Source organism: Drosophila kikkawai, chromosome 2L, assembly GCF_030179895.1.
Source record: "Drosophila kikkawai strain 14028-0561.14 chromosome 2L, DkikHiC1v2, whole genome shotgun sequence".
NCBI classification, from domain to species: domain Eukaryota; kingdom Metazoa; phylum Arthropoda; class Insecta; order Diptera; family Drosophilidae; genus Drosophila; species Drosophila kikkawai.
In genome coordinates this window covers 4,682,232-4,700,680 of record NC_091728.1, presented here as the reverse complement: position 1 = coordinate 4,700,680, position 18,449 = coordinate 4,682,232, and the positions used below count along the sequence as shown (strand labels likewise).

Sequence of the window (18,449 nt, the reverse complement as noted above, 5' to 3'; positions counted from 1 at the left end):
TAGCTCCCCACTTTTCATGTTTCCTCAATAGATTGACACCTCGTGTCCTCCTAGTACGACATGACTGCTAATTGATGGCTAATACCGCCGCTCTTTAAGCCCCACTTCAGGCGCCGTGCTTCGGGAAATCAATTTCGCTTTAATTAGTATGCCGGGCATGCATGTGCTCCGCAACTTTACGGAGTGCAGAGAATAATAAAATAGCCAACTGGAGCTGCATAATTTTTGGCCTTAATTCAATTTGGGCTTTTCAGCAGCAAAAACGGAAGTGCGCTTTTAGCTGTTGTTCCTTGCACTCCATCCCGGCTACGCTTTGACTGTTTTCATAATAAAATATTTGGGAAAACTATATAGAAAACGCGAAGTTCGCAGCGAAAATGTGTGTGCACAAACTATAAAATATGGGAGAAACAAGGGCGAAACTTTTGCAACTAATAAAAAGCGGAAATTCCACGGAAGCCGGAAGGGTGACGGGACGGGGATTTGGACTCAGACGTCAGTGGAAAATGCGTCTTGTCAGCCCGTCGTATTGGCAGAAGCTCCCCAGCATAAATATTAAATATGGCATGTTTCAAATGTAAATGCGCTGTGAAAATTCCATAAATTCATGGCCCAGCTGCGCTTCCCTTCATGACATTTAACACTTTGGCAAACAACGGCCGCCGCGAGTTACTGAGGCGGCAAGTTGGCAAGCCATTCAAATGCACTTCAAATTCCAGGAGCAACAGCTGCGACCAAGCCAAAGGGGTCCTGTCAATGGTCGTTAGTGATGGCAGCACGGCGTGATTGGAATTAGTTGGGAACTACTTTTGGGAGTTGAGGAGGAGGAAATGATTAATGATATTGAAACATCTTCTTCATTGTCAAACTAGACAATATGTTGATTGCTGAGATAACACAACTTGAACTTGATTTCGAGAGCTGCCTTTCCTTTATCAGTTCCTACCTTCATATCTGTGAATGTGTGAAATCACGTTGGCATCTCTGCCAAATCGAAGGGAACCCTGTTGACTGGTTGGCCTGCAAAGGCGACGAATCCAAATTAAATAAGATTTGTTTGGCCGCCGTTCAAAGATGCCGAACGAAGGCAGGTCAGGTCCTTTTGGCTGCCCTCAGAATGTCCTTTCGCTGGTTTTAACTTTTGTTGATGCCACCCGACCCAACGCCGCGCATTTTAATGAGTCGACTCGAGGCGAGTCGAGTCGGGGGCGTGATGTGTCGGTTTGTTTGCCAACAAACATGCGTCAAGTTCAAGTTGGCGTGCGAAAGGCAAGAAACCAACGCTGTCAGGGTGTGGAGTGGCACGGAAAAGCTGGCGGAAATAAACACGGGCAGACCAAAGTTTTTATCAGGACTTCTTGGCCCCAAGTTTGGGTTTTAGCCTCAGTCTCAGCCTTTGCCTCAGCCTCAACCTCAGGATCACCGAGGTTTTTGGTGTCCTTTGGAACTGTGTTTGTTGGGGCTCAAGAAAAATGTGTTTAGAATGCGGAAAACTTGTTGAAAATTGAGTTTTGTGTGGAGTTTTATTCATTGATTTGCGGCTGCTTCCACAACTAAAAATGTGAGTGTGTTGAGGTTTCTTTGAGGAGTTTGAGGGCAGGAGAAGGTTTCTGGGAATATGTGGTTAAAGGGACTGAATATTACGTGAAACTTTAATTGGGCTTAAAGTGTGCTCAACAATAATAACTAAAAGCTTAAAGCGAAGCCATCTCGTTATTAATTTATGGATTTTAAAGAAATTCCAATGAATTTAAGCACTTTTTATAATGAATTAAACTTGGAATGTGAGGAATTTCAGCAATAAATCGATATGCAATAACACTTTACAGCAATACCAATTAACTTGACAGTGACTCTGGCAGCTTACTTGCCACACTTTCTCATTAGTCGACCGCCACCAACACCCTGGAAATGTCAATCGCAATTGCCAGTAAATGCCGGAGCCCGGGAAAACTTTCCCTATGACCCATTAGTGCCATTCGATACGTACGTGTTTATTGGAAACTCGGTTGCACGTTCATTATTTGAGGTCACCGGCAACAGGCAACAACAATGGAAAAAGGAAAAGGGCGAAATGTGCAATAATTTCTAGCTGCAAACTTTTGTTGCAACATGGAGATGGCATTGAGCGCAAGGAATTTTTAATCAATAACTTTGATTGCGTCTGTTGTTGTTGCTGTTGTTGCCGCAGCAATTACCAGGGAACTGTCAAGTATATTAATTTGCAGAGCCCCGACCATCTTCTTTTGCCTTTGCCCCTTGTTGCAGTGTCTCGGAAATGTTTTAATGGCAAACTATTCAGGGGAAGGACTTTCATTACGTTTTTATTGCTGCGGCGCGCAGGCGAAGGTGAAAGGTGAAAGGCTGAAGGTGGGTGATGGCAGGTGGAAGGTCGGGGCGGTTGGTCACGTTTCGTGCCGTTTGTTGATTGCCCGACTTGCAAATGCCAGAGCAGTGCACATGTTCCAGTGATATTGCCATTAAATATGCAACACTCCCTTCTGCTCCTGCCCCCGATTGAGCTGCTTCTTCGGAGACCCCTTTTTCGGTCTCTGGGTTATGAATTGCAATGCATTTCGTAGTGGCAGCTTCCCAAGGCATTCGTGGGCACACGGCAAAGGTGTTAGTGGAGTAAGCCTTCGTTTCGGTTAAAGGCTGGCCCAAAAATACGCCCACAACAAGCGAAATAATTTAATATTTATTGGAAATAAACAAAGATAGAAAATATGTTGGTCTGGAAATATTACCTTTTAATAAATAAAAAATAAAATGGAACAAAAACTTGTTTATAATAAACAAAGGCATAGAAAATATAAGACATAAAAAATATAATAATATATTTAAGAAATTTAAAACTCCGTTAAATCTGTTTTACCAACCAAAAGTATCCCAAAAACATTTCTTATTCAAAGGCTTTAATTTATGTACATCAAAGGTTTTTGAAACCCTAGCTAATCCCTCTGAAAGAGCGCTTAGTAATTATTAAATTATAAAAAGGAAAATATTACTATAAATTCGCCTCTTTATAATGGCTCAGGGGGCGTGGCAGGTGGGCGTTCGGCTTAGTGGTTTGCTGCATAATGGAGGTGAAAATTGTTGTCTCTGAGCCCGAATGGCGTGGCGTGTGGGCCCGGCATTTACCCACGTCGGCATTAATAATCATTATTAACTATTTGCAAGCGTTGCCGGGGAACGAACAGCAACGGATAATAGCTGGCATACATGGCATACTATACACCAAACACCACACTCTATACAAAAATGTGTGCTAACATGCGTATATTAAAATTCTCGAGCATGCAAATCTGTCCAGAGTCCGGGCGCTGTCCAGATAATTAGTGTGTTTTTAAAACAATAACATGCCGCCGGCGCCATAATATGATATTCTCTGGATAACTCAAGAATAACTATACAAATTCTGAGTTATAGCCTGGGGATATTTTCTGTACTTATTTAGAAGACAAAGGTTCAAGGAATTTCTCTTAGCATCTTCTATATAAATATTGTAATAAAAATAAATGTAAAATTAAACCAACTAGAAATATCATATGTTATATCCCTGTCATAGAGATCGTTTAAATATTTATTATCCTGCAATAATCCTGCTCACCTAGCCCCACCTAGGGCTCTTCTCCACCTGCGTGTCTTTCGCTGCAATTTGCGCTCCAGCTGCATTTTGTCAAACTAACACATCGGTTTCCGGAGCATAGGTTTGGGGTCACGGACCGGGATCCTTTGGGGCCCTGGGAACCCTAATGGTCGCATCGGGCACGCACTCGCACACGGGCCAAATTGTTTCCTGTTATTATGTAAATTTCCTCATGGAGGCATGCTGGCAAATAGTTTTCCTTTTCGAGGAGGACTGACTTGCATCCCCGGGATTGACCTTACCAGAGCAATTAAGCCGCTTAACCCATGGCAGCCGGGCAGCCGAGCAGCCATATTTCGCAGACCCCACCCTTCCAACGGGACATGGCCATAAAAATTGTTAAGCTCCATGCCTTCATCCCCATCCGCTTGACAACGAAAGCGGGGCGAAAATGAAAAATAAAATGGCCGAAAACATTTGGCCGTTACAGCTGCAGTTTGTCAGTCGTGGCTAAAGCTTCAATTTGTCCCGTCCTCGCCTCCTACTCATCCCCTCCACGCTCTTGGCCCTTCCCCATTTTCTTTTTTTTTTTTTTGTCAGCTTTTAGCCGAATCGAGATTTTCATGCATTTTATGTAACGATCCGGGGCACCTCTCACCCGCAACTTGCGACCTGTGCATCTGCATCAATAATAGTTGTTTGGGTCTGGGGTTTGGTTTGGCGTTTGGCTATGAGGAAGCGACTCAAATTCTGAATTCCCAACGCTCGGCTTATTCATATTTTTTGCCCTCCCCTGCTCGCCCATTGATTTGCCAGTTAGTTTTAAGTATGCCAAGCGAAAGGCGAAACCAAGTCAAGCATCGTCGAATCCGAATCCCCGGGCCTTCGCATGAGGAGGGGGACATCCCCATCCGGATGTCTCGAGTGGCAGAGTGGTTTTGCGGAATGATTCGGATCCGAGGAATTCACGCCACAGAATGCACCATAATTGGTTCGGTAATATATACGGGAATTGATTTCCCAGTCGAAGAGGTTGCCTCGATGGCTTGCCTTAATTGAAGACCCGGCCAGGTGACAATTTGTCTCAGCCTTTGAGGATGAAATAAAATTAGTACAGGAAATTGATAAATGCTTGCAATGATTTATGGAATGGAAAGTTCACTAAGGATGCTTAATTGCCATACAAAATGAATAGCTTTGGTAATTAAAATGAATAATATGATTCTAGTTTCTAATATGAATATGAAAATTGATTTTCTTTGGCATGTAAAAAGAAATGGAAACCAAAAGCGGAAGTAGGCCTATGACTAATGAGTTCAGGTATGAGATGGGAGACAGGGACAGGGCACCCGCTAATTGAACGCAGTGGAGTAAAATCAATATAGTCTGGGAAGGCCACACCTTTCGGTTTTCGCTGACCTTCCCGCCCCCTTGCAATTTAAATCACATTTACCACTAACACAAATTACAGCCTATTGTGCACGATAACCCACAATTTTCCCAGCCCGCGTAAATGATAATTTCCCCAAACAAATTAAGACATTAACGCACAAGTTTTCAAAACAAAACGAAATGTAACTTATATTGTCACAAATTTGCAAGCACTCCGATTCCATTTCGGCATGTGGTTATTAAAAGTAAATCAAGTGCACGACCGATTTACATGGCCCCAGACTAATTAGCCACTTGTGTGCTGAACCAAAAGCCGGGCTCAACAAAAACCGAGTCGCCAGCCGCGCCGCCATTGGGGGTACAAAAACATTTTGCCGCTTTTCCGTTTGTTGTGCGTGTTCTTGGAGATTTTTATCAGGCCCCCGTGTGTGGGTGAAGGTCCCGGGAGTCTAATACAATGTCGTCGTCTACATCGAGTGCACTTGGGCCCGACTCGATAATGGCAGGTTAATAAACGTTTTTGTGCGACATTGAACGCATGGCGAGACGCTTTGTGAGTATGCGGCAGACGCTCAGGTGGGGACGCCCCTCCCCTCGAGTCCTTTGGTCCCTGTTCACTGCTCATGTAGTCCTTTTACAGCCCTTTTTGCATGGCTAATGTCCGACCCGAGCCGCCCACCGAGCCTCATACCCCAAGGATGACCTGAAGGACGTGGGATTTCTGAACTTGGGATGCAAGGGTTCTATGCATATCGCAGCGAATCACGGTTCAATGGAGCCAATTCAATGAAAATACAAAGTCAATGTCCTAAAGGAAGTGGCGGAGAGCAGAGAAAAGCCCTGATTTGTATGGTCTGTTCGGAAAAAGTTAAAAAGCCCCAAAGCGACCAACATGCAAATAATTGGCAGCATAACCCTTTTTCATTCCCATGGGACATATCAGTGAATAAACATTTAAAATCATTTAAAATCGATTATTCAATATTGGTAAAAATCTGTCAGCTTGATTGAATAATGTAATAGTTTAAATCAAAACATGCTAGAGCTTTAAGATAAATAGACATTCTATTGGCAGTTTAAGTCCAACGTTTATTGATTTTGGACTTAAACTTTAAGGTTTAGATTTAGATACCATTCAAAGTGTGTCTTATATTTGACAAAGAGTAATTTTACATAATTTTCATTAACAGATTATTATTGCATTTAAATATAGACATCACACTTTCAGCTAAAACATTCAAACAACCAAAAATTCCTAGAAAAACGCGAAAATAGAGAGAATATAGAAGCACAATGGCTTATTTTTCCAGACAAACTCCATGTAATACTCAATTTCATAAACTTTAAAGCTAGTGTTGTTTTGTCTCCATCCCAATGCGAATGAATAGAGAAAACTAAGCCCGACAGTCACCTGTCACAGAATCCGCAGATGCTGCTCAGCCTACGCAAAAAAAACAACAAAATAGAGGAATATATAAAAAAAGTGCCACACTAAATAAAGCCCAAAAAGGTATGCCACACGAAACAAATGCCAGGCACGTTGGAAACATTTATCAAGACCCCGAACATCCGCCTACAGACGCCGTGCGCTAACAAGACGAGGGAGTGCCGTGGAAAAGGATAACAGGCCGAAATCCAGGCAACTCTTTGGCCGGGAAAGCTCCGCCGAGTGACAAAGAGTCGAAAATTTCAGTCACGCGAAGGGATTAAATGTCGTTTGATGTATTCTCTGTCATTTAAGTTTCTGTTGATAGAGTGAGCGATAGATATATAGGAGAAAAATCAACTGTCAGACGTCGGAGAGCCCAACTCAGGCTCTTAGAAGGCCCACGACTTGGGGGCAAATGCATTTATGTGATACATCCTCCGCCCCATTGACATGTGTCCTGGAAAACAGCTCCGAAGCCGATTGAGTGCCGAGTGAGCAGAGGATGCAGATAAAATTTAAATCTGCGCCGCACGTCCAGGGGTTAAAGCCAGGTGAATGGTCGTCGTCGGTGGTGGTGGGGCGAAGGGGCCTTTGCGGGCAGGGAAGCCGCAGCGCCTTGTGTGATTTATTGAATAAATCAGTTTGGAGTCTCCTCCTAGCAGATGCTGAAATATTTATGTGAACGCTCGGCGTACGTACGCGGCGGTTTTGAAATTTATGTGCGCCGGTAAATAAAATGAGACCTCCAATGGCGGCGAAAGCCGCAAAAGACGAGGCAATAAAAATTTGAAGTGTGTGTAAGGCATGGCCAGATATAATCTTATATGTGCATATATACTATATATACGGCAGACGCTGACAGAATGAGTTATCGGCTCGCAGTATTGTGATTTAGATGTGGTCCCAGCCAGTACAATGCGAGAATTATGAGGTAAATTGCTTTTGATTCTCTGTGTTAAATTGAATATTATAATTAAGGTATAACAGAGTCAATATGCAATTTAAGCTGGTGTTTAAAAATGGTTTTGTATATTTAAAGAGCTTAAGTTTAGCCTTATAATTGTAAATTTTATATTTAAAATATGCAAAATACCACACCTTCATTATTATGTATTTTTCTACACTTTTATTTTAAAGTGCTCCTCTTACAATTTTAATAAACCTGCCCTTCTATGACATCCAATTCAATTATGGCTAATTAACATTTGGGCATTTATGATTATAGTTTATGGTAAATCGACTGAAAGTAATTCCATTAAATATTGTTTTTACATAATCATAAAACATCGCTTGATTTCACTTTATCATAATTACATTTTGATATTTTTATCAAATTCAAATGTTAGCCTTTGTGGAGAATATGCATTTATATTTTTAAATATTTTAAATATTAAAGTATAACTAAATTTATTGGTGAATATATTTTTAGAAATTTGAAATCTAATTTCTACACCTTTTACATTCTAGTGCACACCTAAAGGAAACGTTTGTTGGTAATTTTATGGATAACCGAATTAAGTTATTATTTCTTTTTGACATCCACATCAAAGACAATTAATATTTTGACTTTCAGTTTGTTTCTAGAATGTTCCTGTCAATTTCACTTACCAATTAACACAGCAAGAAGCGTCGTTTTGAAAGCTGAATGATGAACAATTTGTGGCACCCGCATGATGAAAGGTGTTAATTTTGATCTGAAAATATGAAAAGAATAGATGTTATTGTAGTGAGTGGATTAACCGAAACAATATTTATTAGAAAATATTAAAGAATAAGTATTTTTGAAAATAATATTCTACAAACAACATGAATCAAATTAGTTTTCAGAAAACTCTTAACAGTGTTTACATGATTCTTTTAAACAAACAATAAACAGTTTCTTATAGTCACGTTTAATTAAAATCCAAAAGCAAGCAAGTCATTTCTTAATATTTAAAATTATCCAAGATTATTACGATTACTAGGGAACTTTACGGGTTTCATAAGCCAAAAACTACCTCACTCTTTTGACTTGAGCCTAGGATAGGTAAAACACCCACTAGAAGACCTGAATCTACTGTAATAGCATCTTAAAATGGCGGTAGACAGCAACATTGGTCCTTAATGTATTAAACTTTGGCTGCACCACGTAACTCCTGTTGGCCAATGCAACCGACTGGGCCGGTTTCCCTGAGACAGGTGTTGCAAAGTGAGTTTCTTATAGTCACTACTTGGGCGGGCCAAAGTATTGAAAGCAATTTTGTAATCAGCCGGAAAGGAACAAGGGGAAACTGTATAAAGTAATAACTATAAAGAAAACTGCAGCGATTTATCCCCTCCCCCGCCACACACACACACACACTTTGGGCAAAAAGTTTTCCATTAAGGATGTGTTCCTTCCGTGCCTGGCCGAAAAACACATTGTTGCCTAACTGCACATCAAATGCTCCCTCCTCCCCCCTTCTCCGACTTGGGTCGGTGAGAACAACATTTTCCATAAATTCTTCGGCTTTTCGGGGCACTCGGAAAGTTGAAAATCGGATTATAATAATCCCCTGGTCAGCTTGAGTGGACTCGCTGAGAATGCGAAAGGATCCGAGGGTCTTTGAGGAGGAACTTTAACAAGTTGTAATCTTTTATGGCAGCAAATTGCATTACAGCATCGGGCATTGGGCATCGGGAGGATCCAGGCCAGAAAACATCTCGTATGGGAATATTCACATGACCAAGAAGCAGAGATGTCTTCTCGGGAATACCCCATTAACCCGGGGCAGGGCCCTGGCTGGGCTTAATTGCTTCGACTTCATTAAGGTCAGCAGCTTAAAAGCACCCAAAAACAAAGGGGGGAATTAGGTGAAAACTTTTAACTTTTTAATTTATGCATTGACAAACTTAAACGACCGAGTGCGACTATGGGAGCAGGACAAACAAAAGGGCCAAGTCTGTTCCCAATGCGATAAGCCGCAAAGACTGCACTCCCAGACGCTCTCGTCCCCTTCGACTGACCAAAGGGAATCTCAAAATGGGGCAGACAAAAACGTCCAGAGGGCAAAAAGTATATATACATTTATATAGTCCTTTCGTATCCGGTTACCCTTGTTCTTTTCGTTAATTGCATCCGTGGGCAGGACACGGGTTCTTAAAGTTTGTGGTCGAAATAATCCAAGTCTTTTCGCAGACCTGTAAACAAGATGTTCTGGCTCTTATTTAGCCTTAAAATGAATTGAAGAAAGTAAGGTTTTATAAGCGAAAAGGCTTGATTTACACCGATCTTATAATATATTCTTAGTGTATTTAAATAAAGTATATTTTTGCTTCAAAAGGTTCCTAATTAAGTTTCAAGGACTCTTTTCTATTTTAAAATATTAAAAGTCCTTGTAAATTGAACATAAAACTTCAGGGATTATGGCTTTAAATTGGCTTTTTCCCCAATTAGATGCTTGCCCAAAGATATTCAAAAAATCCATGCGAAAACAATTCGTTTTTAATCTGTAAAAGCAAGTTCATAAATCCCTCAACAGTCATCCAATCAAAATACTTATTGCTCCACCATCCAAGGCAATTTGGAAAACCATCAGTGCAATAAATATGTCCAGTCATCCCATGGCAGAGGCCATGACATCTGCTGCCGTTGATACTGTAGCATTTCACAGATTGCTCGATTACAAAATAACCAGGAAACAACAAACAATGCAAAACGAAGGAGCACACAAATTTAACCAACCAGGATAGATGGCTCGGCATTGAGAGCTAAATCAAAATGGGTTTGCTGGCAGGAGGAGAGACCTAGTATTAAACCGCTTTTGGCCTTCAAAGCCAGCACACACACACGGATAAATACTAAGTTGGCTGTGGAGTTGTGCAGAGCATGTGAAAATTGGTAAACAATTTATGTGGTCAAATAAAATTGCAGCAGCAAAGTCAGAAACAAATTTATGACTGCTCAACCCAATTCCAGCAAATTCGCCATAAACTTTGGCAGTCAAAAACAGGATATTTCAAAATGTAAATGCCGTAGAAAAAAATAACGGAGACTCTTTTAAGACGACTCTAAAACATAGTAAAAAAACTTGCTTATAAATTCTTACCAAGTAATTAATTGGAAATAATAAGAAGCTAAAACTTATTTTTGAAATAAAGGTTTCATCGGAATTAATAGAGTCAGAATAGGAACTTTTCGGTGTTAACCTGAGCAAAGTTGGCTCACAACCACCTTCCCAATAATTCTGTTGTCCGCGCCACTGGGCATATGCAATAACTGCATGCAGATACCGAAACCTAAGAGGGGCAGCGAAGTGGAACCAGTTATGGAGGCACCATTCCAGGATATAAATTACATGCTTAGCTACTCATAGTAACCGGACCCAAGCCAAAGTTCTGCTCCTTTTTTCAGAGATTATGAAATAAATTTCCACATGCCACAACATTTTCGCAGCCGCAACCAAACAACCAACAACAAGAACTGTGCCCAGCTACCAGATACTCGGGCTCCGGCAAATGTTGCACTTGAGATGCGCCCGCAGCGCCAAAAAGTAGGCAACGAAGCCCTAAATTACACACACTGCCACGTCCAAGGGAACCTCTCCGGACTCAGGACTGCGGACTACGGACTCTGGATTCCGGTTTCCAGAATGCGGAGAGCCAGTGGCCATGCCAATGGCAACAACAATGGATTTGCATATGAAATATATTTCAATCGCCCAGGGGTCCTTCCACCGCCATGTTTTCCTATTTGTTGGGGCGAACTTTGAGTCGGTATAAGATTTGTGATGCCAGCTCAAATATAAAAAAAAAGGTAGAAAGTTGCGCACTTCGACGGTGCAAAATTTGCAAAGTTTCCTTCGCTTGCAATCCATATATTACCCAAGATAAGAATTAGACTTGGGATTTGTGTAAAACTTTGCCTGAGACCGCACTCAAAAATTGATGACATCGAAACCAGAAACTTGGCCCACTTCAAAGCATAAAGCAGCATCTCATTAAACATTATGTGCCGGAAAGAAACACTCTTTCCGATTCAAACATGAGCACTTAATTGCATATTATATTGTTGCTTACATTCTGCATTTAATTATGCCTCAGTTATGCCTTCAATAATTTATGATGGGTAAAAGGTAAACACAAATTCAATTAATATTGAAAGCCAGAGATATTCATGAGGTTAGCAGACCCACAATTATATGTGGAATCAACTTGTAGAAAAGTTATAATTGCATTAACTTGACCCAGAAATCATGCCTTTGGCTGTCCATATGAATTAGTAAGCATTATTTTCAAATAGAGTGCCTAAAATCTAATTAACACTCTCGCCGGGCTCACAGGTTCATTTTTTTGTTCAACTTTTCACGAATTTTACTGCGTACTTCCTCTTGCATAAACCACAGAATTCTCAGGCAAACAAAAAATGAGGAAATAAAAGACCAGGCCTTAAGAGAAATGCCAGCCTGGCTCCGAGAAGAATGCGACATCGTTGCAGGTGGCAGTAAAAAATTGCTGAAATTTCTCCAGCCAAGGAGCCAGATGGAGAACAGGAGCCGCGGGTCATCCGCAGCTCAGATCAGCGCACGGCTCATTAAACGCGGGTCACAGTTTACCTCTTCTGACCGATAATACACTCTTCAAAAATATATAAACTAGCCATTGATATGATCACATTTATCCTAAAACATTACTAAAACAAAAAATATTTTAGTTAGGAAATCGGGAAATATAAACAGATTTTAATTTCATTTCTGTTTTTTGTTATTGAAATGTTTATGCAATACAAAGGAAGTGCTGTCGATTCATATGTATTTTTAATTTTATAAAATTAATTGTTTTAACTAATAATAAAGTAGGTTTTTCTTTTCATGGCCACCGCAAGAAAATGTAGTCCTGAGCGCCAAATTGTTTGATTTTAAATCAGAAAATATCTTTTATAATAAAGTCACTTCCCACAAAAAAGATAGTTAACGAAAGCTTTGTGATAATACCGTCACAAATAATATAATTTAATTTATTTAAATTTTATTTGCGCTATTTTTCACAGTGCTGTCCTGTAGCGCTTTCTCCTGTTGTTATTTTTAAGCCCGTCGCAGGATAATCCGAAAAGGCTGGCGACGACTTAATGCGCCCCTTGGCTGTGCTAAATAGCTTCCATTATTTACTTTATTTTCACATAAAGCGTGCGAAAAAGTTTTTCACCATTCGGGCACCGAGAAAAACGGAGCAAAATGGCAAAGATAGAGAGTGAAATAAATTCTGGTTCTCTCGACTGGTTAAAGGATTTCTCGTTTTGTTTTGAAACTTTTTCGACTCAGCTGTTTGCGGACACTTGCCAGGGGACCCCCAACTCCTCAGGCGGCAATAAATCATTTCACATATCAATCAGTCAATCAAATAAATGTTTGACTACCGCCCAGCGCCCTCCCAGCGCAGTCGATATTGATTGTCCCACTAAATACAATTTTTGCCTAGTCAGTGAGTCGCCCAAAAAGGAGGAAGATAAAAACGGGAGCGGCCAGAAGAAAACTCAGCCTGGCAGTTGACATTTTCCATCAACAAAAAATACAACAAAAAAAAAAAAAAAACAGAGAAGGGAGGAGGAAATCGAAGGAGCGGGCCCGGCTCAAGACATTGTTGCATAGTTCGGAGCAACTATGGCAAATGTCCTCATGAAGGAGGAGCCCGGGGCTCAAGCGACACGCTTCCTTGCAATTGACAAGTTTTGTTTACTTTTTGGATAATTCCGGGGCCCGCCCTCCTGTCTATCTTCCGGTTTATCATCCTTCTCCGGGGATGGGAAAGGTTATCCCTGAAATTGGCTTGCCAAGCTCATACTTCCGCGTTCGTCAAAAATTACATGTTGAGGATGGGGATACGTGCAATTATGAAAAGTGCGAGGGCGAATTTTGTTATGCTTGGGGATAGACTCAAGCTTGATTCTCAGGAGCAGTGTTATGGCATAAGCTATAGAAAATTGCCATGATAAATTTAAAAAACAAGAAATGGAGGATCTGTTGACCATAATATAAAATATTCCTTGTGTCTGCTATTGGATGTTGTAGAAAAAATTAAGGCCTGCTTGTACTTTATAACTTTGGCCATTAGCCAGTGTTTACTTCTTATCCTTAACGCCTACCTTTAGTTTATTGCTCACAGTTTAGTTTTTGTTCAAGTTCTGTAATATTTTCAAACTGTTTTTCAAGTCATAATTTTGCACATCCAACTTTTTTCTTGTTTTTCTCTCGGTCTGCACAATTTGGCAATCAATTTGATTTTTTATGCAATGTTTGTTTGATTTATCTGCGAATCCTTTAAGGCCAGGCAGCCACGGGTATCCTGTGTGTCCTGGCGAACGCGGGATTTCGCTTTCGCTTATGCTCTTTTTCTTTCGTCTAAGCCGCTTGCTGCTTGGCTTTGCTCCTTTCTACGCTGCTTGGCTCCTTTCCCGTTCCTTATCTCATTTCGCGTATCACGGAACTCGTTAAAATCACCTTAGAACACGTGACTGCACAAACACACACACACACACGCCCAGGGGAAAGCAACAGCCTCACACACACACGCACGCCGTAGCGGACCGTTATGTTGATCCTTTTGCCGGAGATCCCTTCTCCTATTTTCTGTTTTTCTGCTGTAAAATGCAATGTCAAAAACACAACAACTGCATCGCAAAATGGAATCGGGCACACACGCACACCATCAAGCGTTCAATTTTGCGGTTTCCGTTCAACTTTCAGTTCGGTTTCGTCCTTTTTATTTAGTATTTGTTTTTTTTTTTATTATTCCCGCTGGCCAAAAACTCGAAAGGCAAAAGCACAGGCGCTGATCTACGCACGTCCTTACGCAAAGGCAACGCAATGTAAACTGCAGCCCAAGGAACAGGACTCGCGTGGCTTCGAGTTCCGTGCACAGATTTCCCAATTGGCGAACGAAGCGGCGAAGGACGGGCCGAAGGACCTTCGGTTAAACCGAGGCACCACGAAGCGGAAAATCACGAATGGAAAAGCGAGGGGAGAGAGCTAAAGAGCAAGAGAGAGAAAGAGAGAGAGAGAGAGGAAAGTGTGTCAGTTGCATATCCTTGGTGATGTGTGGTGAATAGTGGTCTCTGGGGGGAACTGCTTTACTGCTTTATTCCCCTGCTCAACACTGTGGTGAATTTGTCAATTAAAAGTAAAATAATAAAAAAGTCACTCAGTTTTATAAATATCAGTATGAAACATTAGTCATCGGCATTAGTCATCTAGCATAACGTAAAATTTAAAGCTTTGGGAATTTGAAATATATACTCTTTCATATATACAGGTTTCGTCAAAGTCGAATCATAATTTATTATATTATTCATAAAACAAGCGGATCAAAAATAGCTTCTTATCGAAGTTGCAAATACAGTGTTTCCATACAGTTTATTAAAGTGATTCTAGAAAGCTACATGGGGACAAGATGTTCTGAACTCAGAATGAAATCAGAATGAATGAACTTTTAATATATGCATAGACAATCACTAAACAACTTTATACATAACTCTTCAGCTCTGTAAAGGAGGCTTTTTTAGCAAGGTAGTCTTTTTTCTTTTAAGTATTTTCACAATTTATATTGTACCTTTTAAGTCCTCGGCCGCACCAGCTACGTATTCGTTCTACGTTCTACTGAAATTTACGTTTACTTAGAATTGCTATTTCACTGCGATAAGCTTTCTCTATCTCGCGGCCTGCGTTGCCCTAGAGAGCCACATTTCAAACTTTAGTACTGTTTCCGTGGCAGCGCGATCGCCGTCATTCGCATTCCTCCTGATCCAGCCCCTAGGGGCTTATATTTCTCAGCGATAGCAGCCAGTGTTGCCAGGCTTCGGTACAAGTTACATTGAGAGTAAAACTTAGCTAAAAAATCATTTCAATTTGAATCTGCACTTTAAAGGTAAATTTAATTAAACAAATGTTGTGCGGTTTCAAAAATTGCATTTAAAGTTGGTATTTTAATCCTAATTCTAATCCTTAATCAGTCAACAGGACGAGACGCCGCATAGTAGCGACTATAAATCAAAAATTCGTGTTCTATAGAAAAAAAATCATTTTTTTAGTTTGATACCCTATAAATAAATTTAATTAAGTACCAACTTATAAAAAACAAGTAAATTTAACTTTTTAATAAAACAAAATAATTCATAATTTAAATATAATAATAGCTTTTTTAAATGTTAAAAGAATTCTAAAAAGAATTTTTGAAAAATAAGTAAGAAAAAAAATAAAATAAATATATTATAATTATAGTAATATAGCATCTTTAAAATATTTGTGTGACGCGCCCATTATTTTTAACGAGCTGGCAACATTGCCCCTGAAAGCTTTCAATTATCAAGCATTTGCGAATTATTTTAACAGATTCAATTCCATTTCGACTACGCCGGCAAAAGGTCTTGTTTTCTTCTGAGTCTCCAAGCGAATTAAACATATTAGAAACTAGTGAAAATGCTGTCCAAAGTGTTTTGCATGGGACTGAACACCTATGGTTTGGTTATTGGCTGGCTGGGAGTGGTTTGCTCCATCCTGGAGGTGATCCCTTTATTCGTAGTCGTGGGACTCCTTGTTGGAGATGACAAAAGTGTAGATGATGAAAAGCGCTCCAGTAAGTACTTGAGCATATGTAGATGTAGCTGTGGCAGAATATTATGCTCAGCATTTGTGGCTTTTCAGATCTCGTTATCGTCCTAAGTATTGGCCTGCCAGTGGTGGTGATCAATCTTTTGATATCGGGCATGCTGATTATGGGAACCGTTAAGGTAAGGCATTTTTATTTTATTTACATAATTACAAACATAATTTGTATAAATATACATATACGATAGAGTTTTCCGCTAGTAAAATTTTCCATTTTTCTAGAAACGCCATCTGCTCCTGCTTCCCTGGCTGATCTGGAGTGGAGTATGTCTAGCCTTGATCAGTCTCGCTGATTTTTGCTACTGGGTGCTACTCCTTAGTTCTCCCTCCTTGGCTGCCCTTCCCATCCTCCTGTTCTCTGTGGCTTTTTTCGGTAAGCAAACTTATCTGAAAACGGGATGTACACAGTGGTTGTGCATTTTTTTAGCTCATCTGGGGTTATCGCACAACCGCTTGCTGCTGCAGCTGTCAATCAATAACACTTGAGCACGATGCTGATAGCATTTCTTATTGTTTCTTTTACTATTTCCCAGTACTTCAATGGTATTTATACAATGGAATCTACTCGCTATATCGGGAAATCCAAGCCAAGAGACCAGAGTCCGTTGTTTTCGCCCGCCACACAGAAGCGCCTCCCGAATAAAAGTCGTTGCAAAAATAGGTGAAATCATAATCGCATAATCATAATCGTTTTTAAGCATACATTTTCCAAAGAGTCCACATTTGTAATAAAACAACTTTTTAGATTTTGTTTGTGGAAGATATGAGCACTTGAATTTAATTAATTATTTAATTATAAAAGATTTTTAAAGTTTTAAAATAAGTAAGTAAAAAATAAAATAAATATATTATAATTATAGTATTGTAGCATCTCTAAAATTTGTGTGAAGCGTCCAATGTTTTTAACGATCTAGCAACAGATAACAGCTGTCAATTGTCTAGCATTTGCGACCTACCATACATATTTTATTCGATCCAATTCCATTTCGACTACGCCGGCAAGAGGTCTTGTTCTCTTCTGAATCTCCAAGCGAATTCAACGTATTAGAAACTAGTGAAAATGCTGTCAAGCGTGTGCTGCATGCGACTGAACACCTACGGTATGGTTATTGGCTGGCTGGGAGTGATTTTCTCCATCCTGGCGGTGACCCTACTTTCCTTAGGTCTGGCACAAGCTAACAGGGCTCATATTAGCAACCTGAGTGTTTACCTGGCAGTGGCGGTGATCCATCTTTTGTCATCGGCCATGCTGGTTTTGGGAACCGTTAAGGTAAGGCATCTTTTTTTAATTTAAATAACTACAAACATAATTTTTATATATATATCTATAAAGTATAAACAAAAGAGTTTTCCGCTAATTAAGTTTCCCATTTTCCTAGAAACGTCATCTGCTCCTGCTTCCCTGGCTGACCTCTAGTGGAGTATTGCTAGCCTTAAACAGCATCGCTCAATTTTTCCACTGGGTGTATCTCGATACTTCTCCCTCCTTGCTTGCCCTGCCCGCGCTCCTGTTCTCTGTGGCTGGTTTCGGTAAGCAAACTTATCTAAAAACGGGATGTACACAGTAGTTGTGAAATTGTTCTAGCTCATCTGGGGTTATCGCACAACAGCTGGCGTCTGCAGCTCTTATTTAATTACACTTGAGCACGATGCTGATAGCATTATTTAATGATTTTTTTGCCGATTTCCCAGTACTTCAATGGTATTTATACAACGGAATCTACTCGCTGTATAAGCAAATCCAAGCCAAGAGATATTCAGCGTCCGCTGATTTCGCCCGCCAAACAGAAGCGCCTCTCGAACAAACATTTCAGCAACCTGTCATCGATGAAATGTTGATTAAATGATTATGAATTGTTGTTGATGGCAGCCTAGGACACATGCCCGTGTTAAATTCATCAAAAGTTTGTATGAATTCATTGATTAATCATCAACAACACCCCTTCGGCTGTTGATGAAACGGTGATGATATTTTGATGCATGGTACTGCAGGGTTATTACAATTTGTTTATCAATAATAGATATAAGCTTAAGAATTGTTACAGCCAACTCTTTCCAATAAAAAAAAAAAAAAAACATAATTTCTCAGTACAACAAAATTTAATATTAAAATTGCCATAAATTTATTGTAAAATATCGGTCTAATTCTCCACGATCGCAGTGCACTGCTTTGTCACCTGCTTCCAAAAACCCACCACTTTCCCATGCAAACCTAAACTGCTAGTCAATAGTTATTATTATTTTCTCACAGTTTATTTGTTTGACTTAACGGCTTTATCTTTTAAAAATTTTAAAAATTTTATTTGAAATAAAATTGTTCAATAATAGTATGATAGAAGTAGACTTTTCTCAAATATTTAAACTCACCACGTTCCCCTACTTAGGGGACTGCTTGCAAAATGTTTAGAAGAGGGGAAAAATA

At 40.1% G+C, this 18,449-nt stretch overlaps 3 protein-coding genes across 5 annotated transcripts in view; 2 read left to right on the top strand and 1 right to left on the bottom strand.

Annotated features, from left to right (window-relative positions):
• beat-Ia (beaten path Ia) overlaps positions 1-15,107 on the bottom strand; it is a 34,542-nt gene extending 19,435 nt beyond the window's left edge. Inside the window, exons 1-3 of one of the 3 annotated variants that reach the window (XM_017168599.2) lie at positions 14,973-15,096; positions 13,510-14,392; positions 8,019-8,104 (exon numbers count right to left, since the gene is read on the bottom strand). In XM_017168599.2, coding sequence (XP_017024088.1) covers positions 8,019-8,082 — 64 coding nt within the window. In that variant the 5' untranslated portion in view covers positions 8,083-8,104; positions 13,510-14,392; positions 14,973-15,096. Of the gene's footprint in view, positions 1-8,018; positions 8,105-13,509; positions 14,393-14,972 lie in introns of all 3 variants that reach the window. The other 2 variants (XM_017168601.2, XM_017168600.2) reach the window with 2 other exon arrangements.
• A 646-nt stretch (positions 15,108-15,753) lies between these two features.
• On the top strand, positions 15,754-16,803 carry LOC108075823 (uncharacterized). Its single transcript, XM_017168394.3, has 4 exons — positions 15,754-15,995; positions 16,064-16,149; positions 16,250-16,400; positions 16,561-16,803. Exons 1-4 carry the CDS (start codon positions 15,839-15,841, stop codon positions 16,668-16,670), a joined length of 504 nt encoding a protein of 167 aa, XP_017023883.1. The 5' UTR covers positions 15,754-15,838; the 3' UTR covers positions 16,671-16,803.
• An 88-nt stretch (positions 16,804-16,891) lies between these two features.
• On the top strand, positions 16,892-18,072 carry LOC108075769 (uncharacterized). Its single transcript, XM_041775784.2, has 3 exons — positions 16,892-17,297; positions 17,407-17,557; positions 17,720-18,072. Exons 1-3 carry the CDS (start codon positions 17,088-17,090, stop codon positions 17,872-17,874), a joined length of 516 nt encoding a protein of 171 aa, XP_041631718.1. The 5' UTR covers positions 16,892-17,087; the 3' UTR covers positions 17,875-18,072.
• The last annotated feature ends 377 nt before the right edge of the window (positions 18,073-18,449 follow it).